General features: G+C 40.7%; 2 protein-coding genes across 2 annotated transcripts; both read left to right on the forward strand.

The window, feature by feature from the left end:
- The first annotated feature begins 721 nt into the window (after window positions 1–721).
- On the forward strand, window positions 722–10,313 carry camk1gb (calcium/calmodulin-dependent protein kinase IGb). Its single transcript, XM_021311030.2, has 13 exons — window positions 722–878; window positions 2,083–2,185; window positions 5,230–5,355; window positions 5,470–5,544; window positions 5,640–5,778; window positions 6,736–6,859; window positions 6,947–7,022; window positions 7,353–7,465; window positions 7,559–7,637; window positions 7,763–7,850; window positions 8,107–8,456; window positions 8,545–8,640; window positions 9,486–10,313. The coding sequence occupies exons 2-12, from the start codon at window positions 2,100–2,102 to the stop codon at window positions 8,600–8,602; spliced, it is 1,314 nt and encodes a 437-aa protein (XP_021166705.1). The 5' UTR covers window positions 722–878; window positions 2,083–2,099; the 3' UTR covers window positions 8,603–8,640; window positions 9,486–10,313.
- Window positions 10,314–17,523: 7,210 nt separating this feature from the next.
- Window positions 17,524–18,204, forward strand: g0s2 (G0/G1 switch 2). Its single transcript, XM_012853152.2, has one exon. The coding sequence runs from the start codon at window positions 17,548–17,550 to the stop codon at window positions 17,896–17,898; it is 351 nt and encodes a 116-aa protein (XP_012708606.2). The 5' UTR covers window positions 17,524–17,547; the 3' UTR covers window positions 17,899–18,204.
- Window positions 18,205–19,048: the final 844 nt, after the last annotated feature.

Below are 19,048 nucleotides of genomic sequence, written 5' to 3' on the forward strand. Positions count from 1 at the left end.
TGCTTGGAGAGACTTGATACAACCTGCTGGGTTTCTGACCAATCTGTATAATCTGATTGAATTTGACTTTGGAAAGTGCTTTGTGTTTTAAACAAGGATGTGTGTGTTCTTGCAGGTGAGCGAAAACATATTTTGCTCATTTTACTATTAAAAATGGGTCCTCACTTTTTTTCTGGGCCAGAGGTCAGGTTTAGGACTAAGGTGTCAATTAGATTTAGGGTTAGATATAAACCGGTAAAGGTTAAGATTAGAGCTCGGGTTGGGTTAGACCTTAGGAAATGAATGCAAGTCTGGAAATCAAGGCACGGTCCTCACTATGTATATTGAATAAATGTGTGTGTGTGTGTGTGTGTGTTTGTGTGTGTGTGTGTGTGTGTGTACATTGCTTTGGATGGATTGACCCCAGGCTAACGCATCCATTCTAGTATTTCGATTATTTGAAAGCTTATAATATATTGTTTCAATAGTTTGAACACAGCCGGTCTAAACCAGGAAGGCCTGTAGGTCGCTTCATAATGACTGGAATTAATGTAATAAATCCTTCCATCCCTGCAAAAGTCATAGAAGCTCCTTATGTGTCAGTCCCAAAAAGACGGTGATCTCTAGCAGTGTTGTCCAGACATTTCCTGCTCTTTCTGTTGGTCTCCGCTGCTGCAGGCAGATGAATGATGCAGCAGCAGCAGCAGCAGCAGCAGCAGCCAGGTGATCTGCTCTGAGTCTGAATGAGATGGTCCGCCCCTCCCAGGCTCTCTCCATTGGGATGCAATAATCCCCAACGTGACGACGGCTATTTGAGCGCTCCTGTACTCACTAATCTGCGCAGATCCCGCTGAGCTTTTGGTAGGAGAGTCACACTTCTTGCTGATCAAAGCCTCGAGGTGAGTCTCAGCTGTTTGATGCTTGATGAACATCTTTTTTTTTTAATACATGGTAATTACTGTTTTGTTCAAAGCGAATTCATTGCTGAGTTTTTCTTTCCTGTTTATTATAGTTTTTTTCTCTCTTTTTTTGAGTCCAAACCTGACCTGAATGTCTGATGATTCGGTGGTGTCGCAGAGTTGTATTTATTTATTTCATTTTTCTCCCCCCACAAATGCTGCAGCCTCTTTGGCTCCTCTGTTGGTGCATGAATGCATCACTCTCTTTCAGTCGCTGCCTTTCACCACAGTCAGAAGGAAAAAAATCATCCCTTCTTTAAAATGGCTGTTAGATTAGACGTGAAAAGAGACGACCATAAGGAAATGATCTGTTTAAAAATGCAACTTGTTGCACGTTGTGACTCTCAGAAAGGACTTTAGTTTTGCTGGTGTTGTTGAGTCTCTGCCGTGTTTTGTGCTTGGAAAATGAAAGCTGGACCTGCTTTAAAACCTTTGTTAAAATCAACTCATTGATTTCAGTGTCTAAGCTTAATACTGTTACGTTAGATGTTGAGGTATTCAGGATGTCATTTGTCAGAAGATCAGGCCTCCAGATCAGGAGCAACTAATCCCTTATATAAGAGGAAAGGGGACAAGAACCCAAACTGGGTAACCTGCTCATTAAACGTGCTCCTAATCCTCCTCAGTACCTTCAGTTTTAGGGACTTCTTCCTGCCTGAACTCGGATTTAATCGTTCCAGATCTTGATCTGGTTACTCTCTTAGGAGTTTAAAGACTTGACTTTAATTATTTATTTGTATTTATGTGCGTTATTTGCCGTTGCTCTACTCCGTGCTGGAGTTGATGCACAGGTGTGAGCCGTACAAACATTTCCACCTGCCTGCGCGGAGCAAGCTGCATTACACATCACCGTGAGTTGGATTCAGAGCAGATTATTGTTCTAACCTTTTGTCTGGCTACCTGCTCTCCTGTGAGACAGTCTGAGCTGTGCAGCAGACACGGCAACCTTCATAACCCCTTTGTCACGACTTCCGTAATCCCACACGACTGTCTGGATATATGATTAATATGACGGAGGAGTCTGCGCATTGAGCAAGGATCCTTTCCATGCAGCACTCGGGTTCTCTTGGAAGAGGACCGGCTCGCTGTGGCCTCTCGGTTTGTGCTGACATCTGTGCTTTTGTGCTCTGTTTCCCTTTGAAAGAGATCCCTGCTGCAGACATGGGCCGCCAGGAGGGTGACTACGCGTGGAAGAAGAACACGGAAAACATCCAGGAGATTTTTGACATCATAGAGGAGCTGGGATCGTAAGTAGCTGCCTTACCTTCACTTCCCGTCTTCTGAGCCATCCTGGAAATGTTTTGCACCGCTGGAGATAGGGGAAGAGATTAGTTGTTTGATTGGATTGACATAAGAAGGCCTACTTTGTTAAAGTTTTAGTCTGGCTGCCCTGATGGAGTCTGTCTGATAAGGCAGAGAGGAAGTCCATTCACTAAAAACAGGAACCCATCTGTCAGTATATTTCTTTAAAGAAAAATTGTCAGATCCAAGCAAATTGTTTGAAAACAATAAGATGTGTAGCTCAAACAATGTTATAATAAGTCATAGCTTTATCTGTCTGTATCAGCAGATAACTGGACAAATACAAATTTTTATCTACAGAAAAAAACAACAACACACCTTGAGTTTTCTAAAAGAAAGAAACTGCTGAGGCAAAATGGGCTGTAAATGTTTGACTTGTTATATTATTGTTACATTTTGATGAATTCTATACATTTATTTTGGCTGTTGAAGATGCAATTTATTGTTTCACTACATCTCTATTTTAGATTGCTTTGTTTTTGTACGTATGTTCCATATTGTGCCTGAAGATTTTCACCATTTTAAATGGTTCAAAATGTGAAAGAGAGCACTTTAAAAAAATGCATCAATGTAAACATATTATTTGCTCCTGAGATCAATCCATACCACAAATTAAAATTCTGACTTTACATATGAGAAACCAGTGAAACAGGAAAATCTTTATGTGATTCAGGAAAATCCTCAACAACCTGCATTAGCTCTCATTCCTCAGGCCAAATCACTACTCTGTAACTTGTTGTTCCTCTCTTTGCAGACAGTTAATCTCATCTGCCGGCCTAATTTCTTTCCCTATCAGAGGTGATAGTCAGCAAGTCGAGCATTTAGCAAAAGGTTTTGAGAACAACAGACATTAAAAATCAAATGCGACGCCCACATGAAAACACAATCCTGCAGCGTAAGCTGTCAGGGGGGTTCCAGCTGCAAACATCAGCCTTGATTAGACTGTGAAGGAGGCTGTTTTCTCCCCAGGGCACAGTGTGTGATTCACTTAGTCGAAAGCAATTCCTTTTATTTCCCTAAACGACTTGAGAAACAAAGGTTTATGGTTTTGGTTGTGTGGGCGAAGATTTCAGGGAACCCTAACACACGATCGGCTTATTCGCCGGTTGATCTTCTGATGCCACAAAATCGTCTCAGAGATTCTAAAGTGGCACGAAAACAACGTGATTACCGTCTCTTCGTACGTCACTTTGCTTTCATTCGGCTGTTTGACCCATTCTCAGGTGTCCAGCTGAGCTTCCTGCCCAGAAAGCCAAAGATCATCCTGAAGGGATGAAGAGCGCATTCAAACGGTCAAAATGGGAATGACAGTTTTAAAGAAAACGTTTGATATGAATAAAGTAACGCTAAATTACATTTAATATTTTTTTTATATTTAATTATAAGCAAATACAAAATTAGATCAGTTTTACAATAAAGTTTATTCAAAATTAACCAAAGGCATGTGGCAAAAACAAATCAAAACTGAAGATTAGATTATCATTGTAAAACATGGCTCTCCCAACTTAATCACATTTTTTATTTGTCCCTGTTTGTGCTGTTTTTTTTTTCTTTCTTTATGTGTTGCTTGCTTAGAAAAAGTTGCATAGACTGTAAAAACATGTAGTTGTAATAAAATGCCTCTGTCTTCACTTCTCGGTCTGTAATTTGTGAATAAAAAAAGAATATCTACAAATAAAAAAAATTCTACAAGTAAAGGTTTTGTATTTGCTCTTCCAATGTCAATGCTGATCAAATCAAATTATATCAAATAACGTCATCATCAATGACTCTCTCAAGCGCCAATAAAAACAGATCTGTGATTGCAGCTTTACCCGTCGGTAAAACATGCAAACTGGGACATAAAACTGCAAACAGCTGCAGTCTGGGCCAGTGGGGACTTTTCGCATCATGCTGAAAGTGTGTCACCTTCTGGACAGATGGCGGCTTTATGATATCCTGTCTGCAAACCTTGACACCTGTCTGCGACCTGGCCCGCTCAGTCAGTGCTCCTTAAGAGGCCCCGCTCCACATGCTTACAGTCTGACCTTTGCGCCTGGAGCCCTCAGCTGGCCGCTGTTTCCACTGCGTCAGGGATAAACAGCCTAATCCACCTGGTGGAACAACTATTCCCAGATTGGGGCTGAAGATAGCACGAGGACAGAACGTAACGGTACAAGAGCAGCACAAGACGCTGCCGACAGGTGAAAAGTTAAACGGCGGTTTATCAGAAGAGCTTAACCTCACGGTGATGCTATTGTTGACCTGATTTTTTTTCTAGAAGATACAATAAGTCAGTGTGAAGGGAGAAAATTATTTTAAAAAAATTATTTTTTTAAATAAATTTTCCCCCTTTTTTTGGAGTCAATTCAAAAACACTTGAAAGATGTGTTGAATTAGAAATAATGGCCACAGTGCCACGCACAGTTGATCACATTATGTTAGGTTGCCACCAAAAATGTCTTTTGGACATTAGCGCACAGATAATCAGGCACACTTGCTTTTATTCAAGGGTATTAGAGTACTTTAGTCCTGTCAATACAAATACACGTCTCTATATATCTGAAAAACATTTAAAAGCGATATATCCTTTTTATTCAGTTCACCATTAAGTGCTGCTTTTTGCTGCTCTGTCACATCAAAATCAACGCAGGAAGCTCAGAGGGCATGAATATGTTTGCAATTTTCACAGTGTTCTTAATAAAAATTGAGCCTTGAAACAAATAAAAAAGTAATTTTCTAAAAGAAACAATGGCTTTCTACTGCTTCGTCTGATGCTGATTTATTCGATTAAATCTACGAGTCAATGCATTTAACGAGGAAAACCATCAGAAAAGCTTCAAAGAGAGCAACCAGAGAGCGGATTAACGATTAAGATTGTTATGATCTCATAAAGGCCAGATTAATTTCCTCCCACCAGAGAAAACTTGTTATTCCTCCTGGAAAGCGTCTCTTAGGAACACCGATTGTATCCTCACTGTCTTCTGTCTCTTTCCGTGTCATTTTCCAGGGGAGCGTTCTCTGAGGTCTACATGGTGAGAGAGCGGAAGACTGGAAAGAACTTTGCCATGAAGTGCATAAAGAAGAAAAAGAACAGGGACATCAACTTGGAGAACGAGATTGCAGTGCTGAGAAAGTAACCACTGTTTTATTACCTTTAAGTCCTCCCTCAGTGGAGACCGAACAGCATCAAAAATGTCTCAGTTTTGTCAGCACGCTGAATACATCTTGTGTGTGTTTCTTCAAACAGAATCAAACACGAGAATGTTATCGGGATGGAAGATTTCTACGAAAGCCGGACGCATTACTATCTAATCATGCAGCTGTGAGTTTTCCATTTATTTCCTTGTGTGATCGTCTGATCCGAGCAGCCGACGACGACGATGACTGGGTTTTAACGGTGCGGTGTCTCTGTCCCAGCGTCTCAGGAGGCGAGCTGTTTGACCGTATCCTGGACCGAGGAGTTTACTCAGAGAAGGACGCCAGCAGGGTGATCCAGCAGGTGCTGGAAGCCGTCAGCTACCTGCACCAAAACGGCATCGTCCATCGGGACCTCAAGGTAAGACCGGGGAAAAGTGATGGCTCCCATACAAGTCTTGGTACATGCTTTAGTTATTCCATTCAATTAAATTTTATTTATATAGCACCAATTCATGATACATGTCATCTCAAGGCACTTTCCAAAGTCAAATTCAATCAGATTATACAGATTGGATCAGATTATACAGACAGGTTGGTCAGAAAGTTTCCTCTCTAAGGAAACCCAGCAGGTTGCATCAAGTCTCTCCAAGCAGCATTCACTCCTCCTGAAAGAGCGTAGAGCCACAGTGGACAGTCGTCTGCATTGTTGATGGCTTTGCAGCAATCCCTCATACTGAGCATGCATGAAGCGACAGTGGAGAGGAAAACTCCCCTTTAACAGGGAGGAGAACCTCCAGCAGAACCAGAACCAGGCTCATCTGCCTCGACTGACTGGTGGTCAGAGAAGACAGAGGAGAGCTATGTTTTATTACCCTTTTTAATATACTACACAAATAGATAGGGATTTACCTACACACTGTGTTAAAAAAATAGCTAGTAAATTTTAACAAACAGCAAAATGCTTTTTTTGTGTCTAACAAACAAAGCATTTGCATTTTATTGCTTATTATAATACAGGAAATAATTGGGTGTTAGTGAGCAGGAGAATGCAACAAAGTTCAAAACTGACTGCAGGTTGTTGAAGTCATGTTTGAAAGGCAGTGGGATTTAAGAATAATAATAAATGATCAACTGTGTTATTGCTGCATGGTATAACAACCAGCATGCCAAAAGATCAACAGCGTGTTTCTGTTTCTGCTGTAAGGTTGGCAGCTGTAGCATAAATAAGAAAGCTCCTCCTCTGGTTTTTACATGTTCCACTGTTTTGGCACGGTTCCATCAGCAGAATACAGATTTTAGAACAAAATGGAACAGGCCTGTCGCAACAAACATTGTCTCTGTGTGACGATATTTGTCTCCGTTTGTTCCCCTGCAGCCAGAGAACATCCTCTACTACAGCCAGGACGAGGAATCCAAGATCATGATCAGTGACTTCGGCCTGTCAAAGATGGCCGAGAACGGCATCATGTCCACAGCCTGCGGCACCCCGGGTTACGTAGGTAAGGAAACACTCTGCAGAAGATGTTCAGACACCAGAGACGTGACTCTGATTTATAAAATGCTTTTACACATCTTCTCACCCTCAGCTCCTGAGGTCCTTGCACAGAAGCCCTACAGCAAGGCGGTAGACTGCTGGTCCATTGGTGTCATCACTTACATTTTGTAAGTATCTGCTTAAAATGCCTCTTGTAGCAAATTGATTTTAACATGAAAAGCTGCTGCTGGACACGTGCTTTGCAATATCTACTTTCCTACACGTTAAAAGTATTGATTCAGATGAGAATCAATATAAATGAGAGACAGTGCAGATATTTTCAACAGGGATACAAACATATTATGCATCACATGCAGAATGTCCATGATCTGAACACGTTTATAGTAGGCGAGCAGAAGAATTTAAGTGTATAATAGCGCCCTCTGGTGGAAACAATTACCTCCAGAGAGCCTGTGTGGCTTTAAATTAATAATTACATGCCCATGTTTTCATTTCAGACTCTGTGGTTACCCCCCGTTTTATGAAGAAAGTGAGACGAGACTCTTTTCCAAGATCATGAAGGCCCAGTATGAGTTCGACTCGCCCTTTTGGGATGACATATCTGAATCTGGTAATTAGAACGTCTTTTAGCTGCAGAGCTCTCCCTTTTATTGGTGTTTGCCCGTCTCTTCGCCCTCTGAAGCGTCCTACTTTCCCTCCGCAGCGAAGGACTTCATTCGTAACATGATGCAGAAGAGCCCCAGCATGCGCTACAGCACAGACCAAGCTCTCAGACATCCTTGGTGAGTAGCTCCCATCTGTTGCCTTGACGCTTTACCGAACCAAAGGAAAGGTTGCGAACTTCAATGGGCAACGGCCTAATCTCTCCCCTGAAATAAAGCTAGCCTTTCCGTTGTCTGTTCCCCAGGATTATCGGAAAGACGGCCCGGAGCCAAGACATCTACTACTCCGTCAGCGTTCAGATCCAGAAGAACTTTGCTAAAACCAAGTGGAAGGTCAGTCCCCACTGATTTCCTGGCTTTAACGTGATGTAACTCTAAGTTGCAGTTTGAAGCCCATTAATCGGGTGTGTGCCTAAATCCTTCCCGATTAAGGCCAGGTAAATAAGACGGGCTTACGTAAAACTTGCTAACTGGTGATAAGGTGCCAAACCAAATTGGATCGTTTCCCATTCAAAACGACATCTGTGTTTAAACGTCGTCACGACAGGAGGAATTAAAGTGAAGCCTGCTCTCTGTGTTCACCATACAGCAAGCCATCAACGCCGCCGTAGCCATCAATCACATGAAGAAGCTGCAGCAGGCCAACTCGGAGGTCACCTTGAGGAAAGTCAGCGTCCCGGACATCACAGTCATCGACGTGTCCTCGCCAACAAAGAGCCGCAAACGTCTTGATGCGGACAAGCAGGAGCCCAAGAAGGGAGACGTCAACGGCAACATAAGCGAGACCCATCAGATGTCTCTGCCCGCGAGCCACGTAGACCTGAAGAGCCCCTTCCACCCGCTGAAGGCCAGCCAGAGCCAGGCGGCAGGGCACCACGCGCCCACCATGGCCGAGCAGGTGAAGCACGTGTACCACTCGGAGCCTGCCAACCTCAACGGGTACGTCTCGGGGATCCCATCATGTTGTGAATCTGGGCTGTTTGACGGAAACAAAGACCTGACGAGTGACGCGGTTTCTCTGTTTTAGGTACGCTAAAAACCAGAGCGGCAAGACTTTGCAGACAGGAGTTTGCACCATCATGTGAGAGCCGGGTGACGTTTTCATGGGACAAAGCATTTTTTGGTAGGTCGATGATCTAACATGATATACAGCTCACGGCACTGGTCTTCATACTCATTCAACTTTCTTCTTTTTTTTTTTTTTTTTTTATACATTTTGTCACTTTACAAACACCAAACTCAATGTAATGAATGCTGCTGGTATTTCACGTCATCGACCCACACAAAGCATGGTTTATACATGTTTTATATTTAAAAATCTGAAAAATATTCAGGACTCAGAATCAGTGCTAGCTCAGGCTCGGTCAGACTGAATGGAGAGCCTTTGTGGACATAAATTTGCAGGTGTTGTCACAGATTTTCAATTAATATTAGGTCTTAAGACTTAACACCCAAACATCCGTTGATCTAAACCACTCCAACAAGCCTCCGTCTGTTGGCTATAGTTGCTGTGCAACAGGAAGGTAAACCCCCACCCCAGTCTAAAGTCTTCTGCAGCATCCAACAAGTCTCCCAGGGTTTTCCTGCAGTTTTATTATGTTAATATTATCCTCCATCCACTTTCCAGCCTTGCCATCAGCATCTCTGTCCCTTCCTAATGTTAAATTCAGCTTTGCTCTCTCTTTACTAGCTGTGTAACCTGGCTGAACTGGATTTTATTTAGGTGTGTCAAAGTAAAGAGGGCTGAAAAAAAAAAAACACATTTTACATGTGCTCTACATTTATGCATCTCAAAAAAAAAAATCCCATTAGACTGCATTCAGGTTTGTGATTGTAAAGTGACAAAAATGTGGAAAACCCCAAGGGGTATGAAAACTCTTGCAAGGCACTGTAACGACTGCCTGAGTTCGAACCTGTGCCAAAAAAAAAAAAAGTGTCTAACCCGTCGTGTGTTTCTGCCCCCTGCAGGTCAGTGCTGCTGTGTTGACTCAGCACGACGCTGTCTTGTGTCAGCAGCTCCTCTTTGCTCAGAGTAAGAAGAGGCTGACCCGCCAGCGGACCCGTGTGGTCCGCACCGTCCACAGTCTGTGAGGCTTTTTGTCGGAAAGAGTGCCAATAAAAACTCCCCAACAGCCACACTGAAGCACACAAACTTCCAAACCTTTACCCGAGATGCACATCTTCACATGGTAGATGTTTCAAATCCAAGGGAGGAAATGATGGACTTAATGTTGGACTGAAATAGACAGTTCCTGACCTCCGAGGTCCAAGACAGCATGATTTGTCTCATGTTTGTTTGCACCTTTTAGAAAAATCAGCGTTTGAAATACAGAAGGCACACGCAGGAAGTGCATCCTCCTTTGTAAATAAATATGAACCCAAACTGCATTTGTAAATTGTAAATAATTTTAAATAAGAGCTCCTAGCTTCTTGTAAGTGACACTGATGTAAGGTGTTTTTTCTTGACTCTTCATGTAATTGTCTTTCTTTGTTTGTTCAAGCAAATAAGTCACATTAAGTATGAATGTTGCAAGTATGATTAAAGTTGCCAATGCATAGCTGTCATATGCCATCAGCATGTTAAAACCTAAAAGTGTATTCATCACTGTTAGTGTTCTGGTAAAATGCACTTTATACCGTGCTGTTTTTTATTTTATTTTATTGAATTCTGTGAAGCTTTAGCTTTTCAGTGTATTCTAAGGGAATCCTGTTTGCTTAGAAATAAAAGCTACACGGACAATCTTTGTCATTCATCTACTTGAACTCACTATTCAATAAATATTCTTTATAAACCAACAACGTCATTAACTCTGTAAACCAACTGGAATTGTTTGCTGCTGTCTAAAACAAAGATGATTTCTTAAATGCAAAATGAAAGGTCTCTGCAAGCTGCAAATTTAGAATCAGGCGCAGACTTTGGTTTATTGTAGTTCAGATTTGCATAATCATATACATATCTGGATGAGATTTTAGTTTTGCAATGGCTCAGGGAAAGTGTAGAAAGCAAAACAGTGGCATCATTTTGCATTCAATATAAGCAACAAGGCGACAAATCTGACGCCTAAGAGCGGATTCACAGTCTAAATAAGGCTCTAGTCATTGTAGTAACTGAACCTACTCTAGAAACAGCAAATTGTGTTCTGCTTCTCTGCTGATCCACTTTAATGTGTTTAGAAAGTTTTACTATATAAAATTTGATTCAGGTGTAAACTAACAAACCTGGGAAAGGCTGCAGAAATGAGGAAAATGCACTAGCGAGCAGGAGGATTTTATCATCGCCTGATTAAACGATCAGCATTGAGGGAGTCGACATTAGGTATGAAAAGAGGATAAACAAAAGACTGGGTAAGAATATAAAATAGGCATTTAAAAATAACACTTCAACCTAAAATTGTAGTAATGCTAGAGAATGAATAACCCAGATCAAAACTGTACTGAAGGCCAACAATCGATGTAAAAACCTTCTGTCTATTTATTTGAAAAATAATTGTTGTTTTTTAGAGGGTGGTTCTTTTAATAATGTCTACTTTTTTCTTATATGATGGTTTAAATATTGACTGTTTCCCACAATAGATGGGTAGATGGATAAATAAACATACCCCTTAGTTTATTCTCTTATGTACAATTTTCATGTGATTTGCATGCTCTTTAGAGGCCTTGTCTGCTTCTGACCAGACCCTGCTCATGGCATCTGTGTAATAAAACAAAGCCTGTGTCTGATTTAGGTGGACCTCCCAAAGTCCAAGAATCTCCACAATTCTGAATTTGTGCTGGGTGTTTCATCCCAATTAAGCTAAGTTGCCTTTTTTAAAGCTGTTTTCAAAGAAGGAAATGTGTTGGGAAAGCTTGGAAAATCAGAGGAATTCATGAATTATTGTCTTCATTTAGCATTACAGGTCAAAAACTATTTATTGGTCCTCTTTTATCCATTCAAAAAGCAGCCACATATGCCACTAACAGGGGCTGTGCTGATTTAATGACAAACCATTAGAAGCGCAAATCAACAGTTTGTTACTCCTGCTGCCAATTTTTATAAACTCCATGGACATATTATAACATTTTTACTTATTATTTGATCAGATTTAGAATCTCCAACTAAACTAACCTGAAAAGCCAATTAGCAGGCAACAGTTAATTGGATTAGATTACACTTAAGCGCCCGACACAGTTAGGATTACCTAGAGAGTGCATTTAGAGGAGTAGGTTTGAAACAATGTCAATTACACTCAGTGTAAAGCTCATAAAGGACAGATTCCTCACGCAGCAACACCCGTGAGAAGCAGAAGCTACAAAAAGAAAATCAGTAATATTCATTTTTGTTTTTGACTTGTCAGCATTTCCTGAGATAAAAGCAGGAGCCCATATGTAAATAACTCTTATATAAAAATATTCCCGCTTTCAGATCACTTTTAATAAATGGAATTTCAAACAAAAACAAACAGGACCCCCTTCCCTTTTCATCCAAACTGTTACTGAAAAGGCTCCTCACATCTAACCCCTTTCCCCACCCCTGTCCCCCCCAACCACCAGACGACTGGCTTGGTGAAGTCCAATGCAGAGACAGACTGTCCATTCAAGCACAGACAGCAAATTGGGGCAAAGGTCTCCAAACAGTTCCAACCTTTTCACTGCAGCTGCCAACTCAAATGCCCAGAATCCAAAGTCACTTTGTTTAAAGAGGAAAATTTTGAACAGCGCAATCACAGTGAGATTACCACAGTCTTTGGAAAGTCTCATGTTTATTTAGCTAAAGCAAACTTCAATGTGCAATAGGCTTACACAAGGCTGCTCAGGCCTAACCACACTACTAATTCTGTAGTAGATTAGAAAATAGAGACAAACTGGTGGTCAATTATCCTTATGTGGACAATAAACAATATCAAAAGTTTAAGTAAGATATCTGATGTAACAGGATTATGTCCATTAACTCACTCTCGGCAATTATAGGCTGCACAGTTATAGTATTTTGTTGCAGGGTCACAATCTGGTAGGATTTGCCTGGAAAACCTCTGAAGTGAAACATCCAGAAGCGCTCCCAGGATTTAGAGCCTCACCTCTACGGTAAGGCTAAGCTTGCGACCCTCTGAATGTTGTTTGTATTTTTTATTTATAAAGGGACAGCGCCTTTCAATAAACATAACGTAAATATGCCAGATTATAGGCAGTGCTAATTTCCATCTCTAGTCCCTCAGGAAGCAGAGCCACCCTCAACAGAACAATACATCAATAACAAACTAGACAATACGGTAAAATATCAAGAACAACAGAAAATATTAATATAAAAAATGTATTAAACACACCATTACATAAAAACATACATAAACTGTCCATAGTAAACAAATTTAAAAAAGGAAAGAAAAAGAAAATAACTAAAATCATTTAATATACAGAATATCCACATAGAAGTACCAGCGCATATAATCGCAGTCAAGTTTTACTTTGTCATTTAAGATCAGCCTAATAAATTTTACATTTACATTTTTAAAGAAGTCATGGAAATAAAATCTAAATATAATCAAACAGTCAGGTTTTAACAATGACATGTTGATAATAGTAAAAAAAAAAAGTTCATGTCAGCCATTTGGATCTGTCGTTTCATCATCTCACATAGGATCCATATTTCATGACCATATAAGAGCTGGAATATAGATAAACTGGTAAATCAGACCTGAGCGGTGTCATCAGCAGTGCAGATAACTCTCTGGTCTGTTGTCCAGCTTTTGTGAACTTGATAATACGTGTTTCCCTTTGCTTGATGCGAGATAGAAACATCCGAAACCATCCACTCACCATCTATACCAGCCTGTCCAATCAGGGATGGGGGGTGGAGGTGAGGTTGGGCGAGAACATCTTGATTAATACTAAAAAACACTTAAGAAGATCTAATTTACTTTGATTTATTCGTTTGTTTCCTATGCCACCCAATCCTTGGAGCCCTAGGGGGCTGGATATCAGGAACATTGCACATCAGCTTTGACTAGAAACCTGCAGGCGGAACATCTCCTTTGTATTTTACATGTGTAGCAATGTTTACTGTGTTTATCGATGTTAATTAAGCAAATAGAAGAAAATGTAATTTTATCATTATGTAGCAATATTCCTGGGATATGAACCCAGAACCCTTTGAATCTCCCCATCACCTAGTAAACAACTGCAGCAAAGTCCAAGGTAAATCATCCAGTTGCAGATGAATTTTTTAAAGTTTATTTAGGTACCAGAGCCACTGGCCGATTGTGGCTTAAAGAAGACGTCAACAAAACAACTACTCCACACTTTTCCTTCTAAGGTTACTTACCTGAAGAACAGGGTGAGTTATTAACAGCTGCAGCCACACAAAGCAGGAATATCCACATATAAGAGACAGCTGTGTTTTTGATTTTAACCATCACCTTAGAAAATATCTGTATCCAGCTGGTGGGCAGGTAGCCAACACACTTCCCTCCAGAAACTAATAAGGTTGTAGATCTGGGAAATCTTTGCAGGGGTTCTCAAACTTTTCATGGCCAGGGACCTCGTAGCAACGGTGAAAATTTTCTCCAAGGACCCCTTCAGATACCTCATGCTGGTTGTATTTTTAAACAGCCCTTTGTGCTGTTAAATATATTGAGAATTATGTATGTTTTTAAAAATATATATAAATACACCTGACATCAGAGATTTGTTGGAGATTAGATCCTCATTCTCGATAAAGCTAAACTCGATGTAACTGTTGTCGTACTTCCTGATTTTAGCTGATTTGGCTTTTCCCTTATTTGATGAAGTGGACAGACTTAAATATTTATCCATTGTGTTACTTAGCTCAACCCCAACGCATCCTCAGCAACGTTTTCACGGACACCCAACCTGTATTTCGTGGACCCCCGGGGGTCCGCGGACCCCAGTTTGAGGGCCGCTGCGCTAGGTATCCTAATGGGGTCTTGAAAGTAGTAAAACCTACAAACCCTGAATGGTAAGTTCAAAAGATTGTTACTATGGAGACTGAATGCAGGAAGGTGGATGGACATTGTTGCTAATCAAGGAACTACCTGCTTGGCTGCAGAGCGATGGGCCAAAAGCTGCTCTTCTCTCAAGTGATCTTTGATTTCACACTTCTAAAGATAGATTTTAAATCATTCACAATCTTGGGGCACAAGAAATAAAACATTTTGTTTCAGGGTAATTGATTACTTGTTACTTGCACTGCATGAAGGCATAAATGGAGGCCTGGATTGATGGAATAATGTATAATCGCTATAGTAGCTCTGCAACAACAGAGCACAATGAATTAAATTGTGTCTCAGTGTCTGGTATACTGCATATGTAATCCTAAAAACACTGTAAAAAATGTAATAAATAAATCGGCTGCTGTTTTCCTTCTTTTATTAACTTGAACATTTCATCCTAATCTGAATATGTTTTATCTGTTAATAAAGGCACAGTATTTTCCCTTTCTGACAAGTTGTTTCTCCTCTGCTGTACAGCTTAACTTAACATAAGACTTTTATTCATATTATTTAATATTGTGTACGTCTGGTGTCTTCTATGTGTTTTTGCTACTGTCACACCTGAATTTGCCCACTGTGGAACAATAAAACTATTTCTGTTGTATTCCACTGAAAAACGTTAAGTTGTGTTGCTTGGGACAAAAAGCCTCTTGGTAAATTAGTAATTATTTGGTATTTTGTTGGTCCATTAAATGCAGAAAATGAAGAATAAAAGTTTTCAGAAATGTGTTTTAATCTTATTGCCATATGGAATTAAATTGGTCTGTGTTTAAGATCATTGGCCTCTCTCGGAAACACTCACTCCTGACTGCTCATCTTTTTTCCTGTAATTAAGATTGTTTCCTGAATATTAACATTTTATGGAGCCAGCACATTTTCCTCCTATGAATAAGCAAAGCGTGCTTTTGGTCTTCTTTCCTGCTCGGCTTACATTTGTCCAGCTGCAGTAATGCCGTGTTGTGGGAAATGTGTTTAGTAATAGGTGGACAGGAACAAATTACTTGTTTGTGTTTTTATTACACATTTTGTGATGAGTTCATGCGTCTCTCTCTGGGTATCTGCACTCATGAAAAGATACAGATGGAAGTTTCTTCCAAGGCGTTGTTATTGTTCTGTGTCCTAATCTTTTAAAAAGTTCATTTTGTATGTTCTTTCCAGCTTGTTGACACTGTCAATCAATATGACAACTTTGACCACAGAATTAGTTCTTATTTACACCCTTGCATGGTATTAATGCTACAGCATTTCCCAGAATTTGAAGAAGTATAAATGATTATAACACTATTAGAAAATTCCTTTATTTCAGTAACTCAAGTGAGACACAGAAATTAATAAAACACAGAATGTTTTCTGTTAATTGTGATGATTTTCCATGAGTCGGTGAAGTTCTCAGTCATCCAGGTCCAATCAATCTAAAAAAAGGTTAAAAAATAAAACTGGACTTCTGTTCTGAAGCTGAAGACATTTCACTTCCTATCCAGGAAGCTTTCTCAGTTCAAAATGTCTGGAGTAATGTGGCGTTCCAAGCTCTATAGACCTGCCGGCGAGGCCTCGTTGGAGCCGAGGTTCACCTGGAACTGATCGGCCCTCAGATGGGATGGCAAGCGAAACGTCTTCAGCTTCAGAACAGAAGTCCAGTTGTTTTATTTTTTAACCTTTTCTTGTATTGATTTCCCGCTTACAGCAAACAAAAATACAACAGTATTAGATCAGCAATAAAGCACTTTAATACAGAGATGTGGGGTTAATGAAAAGTGTTTACTACCTGCTTAAAGATCATTATTTTCAAAAGGTACTTTTAATTAGAATGCATAATGCCATTTATTGAATATGACTGTATATGGAGTAAATGGCTAGGGTTAAGAATCGAAGTGCCGTTGAGCCTGGTGGCACCCAGAAGTTTTTATAGTTAATTTCATCATATATTCTCTGCCTGGACCACTAACGGGACAGACGGCCTGAAAGACACTGGCCACCCTGGATCCATCGGCGTTGCCCTGAAATCCAACTGGACTAAAAGCTACTGTGCGAAGCGTGCATCATTTGGCGTGCAGCGCTCGTTACGGCCCCCATTGTGTGTTCAGACGCGCGGTCCGTTTCACTGAGTGTGCATGACACATGTCCCTCTGTGACAAAGATCAGACACATTTCCCAACTCACTCGCCTGACTTCACCCCGCTGTCGCGTGTTGGGAGATCTGGGTCGAAGGGCAGTGAGTTTGAGGCGAAGATTGCATGCACACATGCACCCACACGCAAACACGCTGTGCAGTCTCTCACCGCGTCCCGTCAGCGGTCAGACTGTTTGCAGGACTGCAGGAGCCAGAGCAGCACAGGACTGCATGATTCAAAGGAGACTCTTGAGCATTATCTGGCCACGGAGCTTATCTGCTATTGTTCAATAAGGGGTATTCCTTGTATAACCAAACAATCTCTGTCAGTCAATACATGGGAGTGAATCTTCTCAGCCGCACTTACTTTGATTGGACATTGTTCGAGCTCTCCTGAGGAAGACCATGTGCATAGTTACAACTCACCCAATGCAAATCAACCACAGATGTTGTTCGGTTTGTACAAGTATTGACAGACAGACCAGAACCCTATTGTCAGGGACTGTCTACACACCAAGCTGTTTACTGTAACTGCTGAGGAGCAAATTTGATGTCACATGCACAACATCACGTACGAGCAGTGTTTTACTTCTAGCTCTACAACTCCATGGCCTTTGACACAAACAAGTATAAATCCAAAAAAAAAAAAAAACGCTGCCTCATGAATATGCATCAGGTCTGAGGGAGTGGACCTTGCTCTTCTCGTGCTTAAATGGCAGGACTTGCTCTTGCCTTTCCACCAACAAATGCCTGAATAAGCCAAACAGAAAATCCAGCCTTTGGTGCGTGCTTCGAGGTGAGTAGCTGCTCTCTTTTATTTCTAAAAGATATTGAACATTTTAAGGATCATTTTCTCAGACAAAAAAAAAACAACAGGTCTTTAAATCTTCTCTTGTGTTTTTCTTTCTTTCAGCGGGGTAAAATTGAACATTCAACTATGGACAGCATAAGCGACATCATCCCTTTCGCCAAAGATATGCTGAGACAGAGACCCACTCGGAGCATGTTAAAGATCTACATGCTCGGCTCCACCCTGGCAGTCCTCGGAATGGTTGGTGGAATGGTGGAGATGATTTTAATGCCGTTTGCGGAGGATTGCACCACAGAGGAAGAACCAGCAGACGTCTTCATTGAAAAGAAGAAGAAGAAAGAGGCGCCCAAAGCTGACACCACGTCTGTTCGTACGGAAGCTGAAGACGCGATGAGGGCCGTACGGTCTGAGGCGAAGGTCAAACATCTGGGGACTGCTTTGCAGAGAAGCTCAGCCAACCGTTTACATGCATCTTAGGGAAACCCTCACACAGAAACGGACACTGCAGGCGGGGTTGTTGATGGCAGTCGTGATGAATCCAGCCACGACACTGAACTGGTCCCTTTTTGTGCATTAATTTATTTCTCGTGTTGTTAAAAATGCAGTTTGCCCCTGTTGTCGGCAAAAAGAGCATGGTGAACTTTTAGACTGAAAACTGCAGGATACAGGCTGCTGGGCAGCAGATTCTAAAAGACGACGTGTACCGGATGTTCAAGGAAGAAATTTGATATGTTTTAACTGTGTTTTGTATAGTAATAAACAGCTTTTCTTCTTCAAGCTAAATTCTGGTTATGATTTTTAAAATTATAGAACAGAACAGAAATACCTTTATTGTCTGGCAGTGGGCGAATTCTGATGGACCCGCAGCAAAGTGAAAGGCAAACGGAGGCATGCAGATGAACACAAGGATATAACTATAAAAGCAACAAATAATAACAGGAGTCTGTACAGTTGGGACAACTTTACAACATAGAATAATTACAATGTGCAGTAATTAAAAATAACATACACAGATTCAAAAGAAATTAGGGGTAATTAAAGAAATGTACAAAACATGCATGTATAATTCAGCATTAAAAAACAGCAACAGATTTACAAGAAATAAAACCACTGTCTAAATAATAGCAGGAATGTAAACAACTTATATAATTTGAGTTTGTTGGGAGCAAAGAGAGTTATTAAAATTGTACAGCCAGGGAAGAAGTATTTGTGATAACACAGTCTGCCACTGAAGCAGCTCTCCGGCTCTGGAACAGCTTCATGCATGAAGTGGGAGACATTGTCCATCAGTGATGCTGTTTTTACTTGCATTTTTTTCTGTGTCCCACCACCTGCACTGGGTCACGTGGCCCCTTAAGACAGAGATGGCCTTCCTGATGAGCTCATCTAACTGCTAAAATAGGTTTGTTAATTTAAAGAAATACATAGAAAATGCAAGCAAAATATAAAAATAACCTTTAAAATTCAAATAAAAAACAGAGAACTGATAAAATTTATTAAATAATCTAATGAATTGATAAATTGTGGTAATCAATATTGTTTTTGTCCTGATTGAAAGAAGTTGCCATATTCTACACTGCTTAGGGATTTGTTTGCACAGCCTTGGGTCCCAGCAATGAAATGCCTT

The sequence above is a fragment of the Fundulus heteroclitus genome, chromosome 1 (assembly GCF_011125445.2).
Source record: "Fundulus heteroclitus isolate FHET01 chromosome 1, MU-UCD_Fhet_4.1, whole genome shotgun sequence".
NCBI classification, from domain to species: domain Eukaryota; kingdom Metazoa; phylum Chordata; class Actinopteri; order Cyprinodontiformes; family Fundulidae; genus Fundulus; species Fundulus heteroclitus.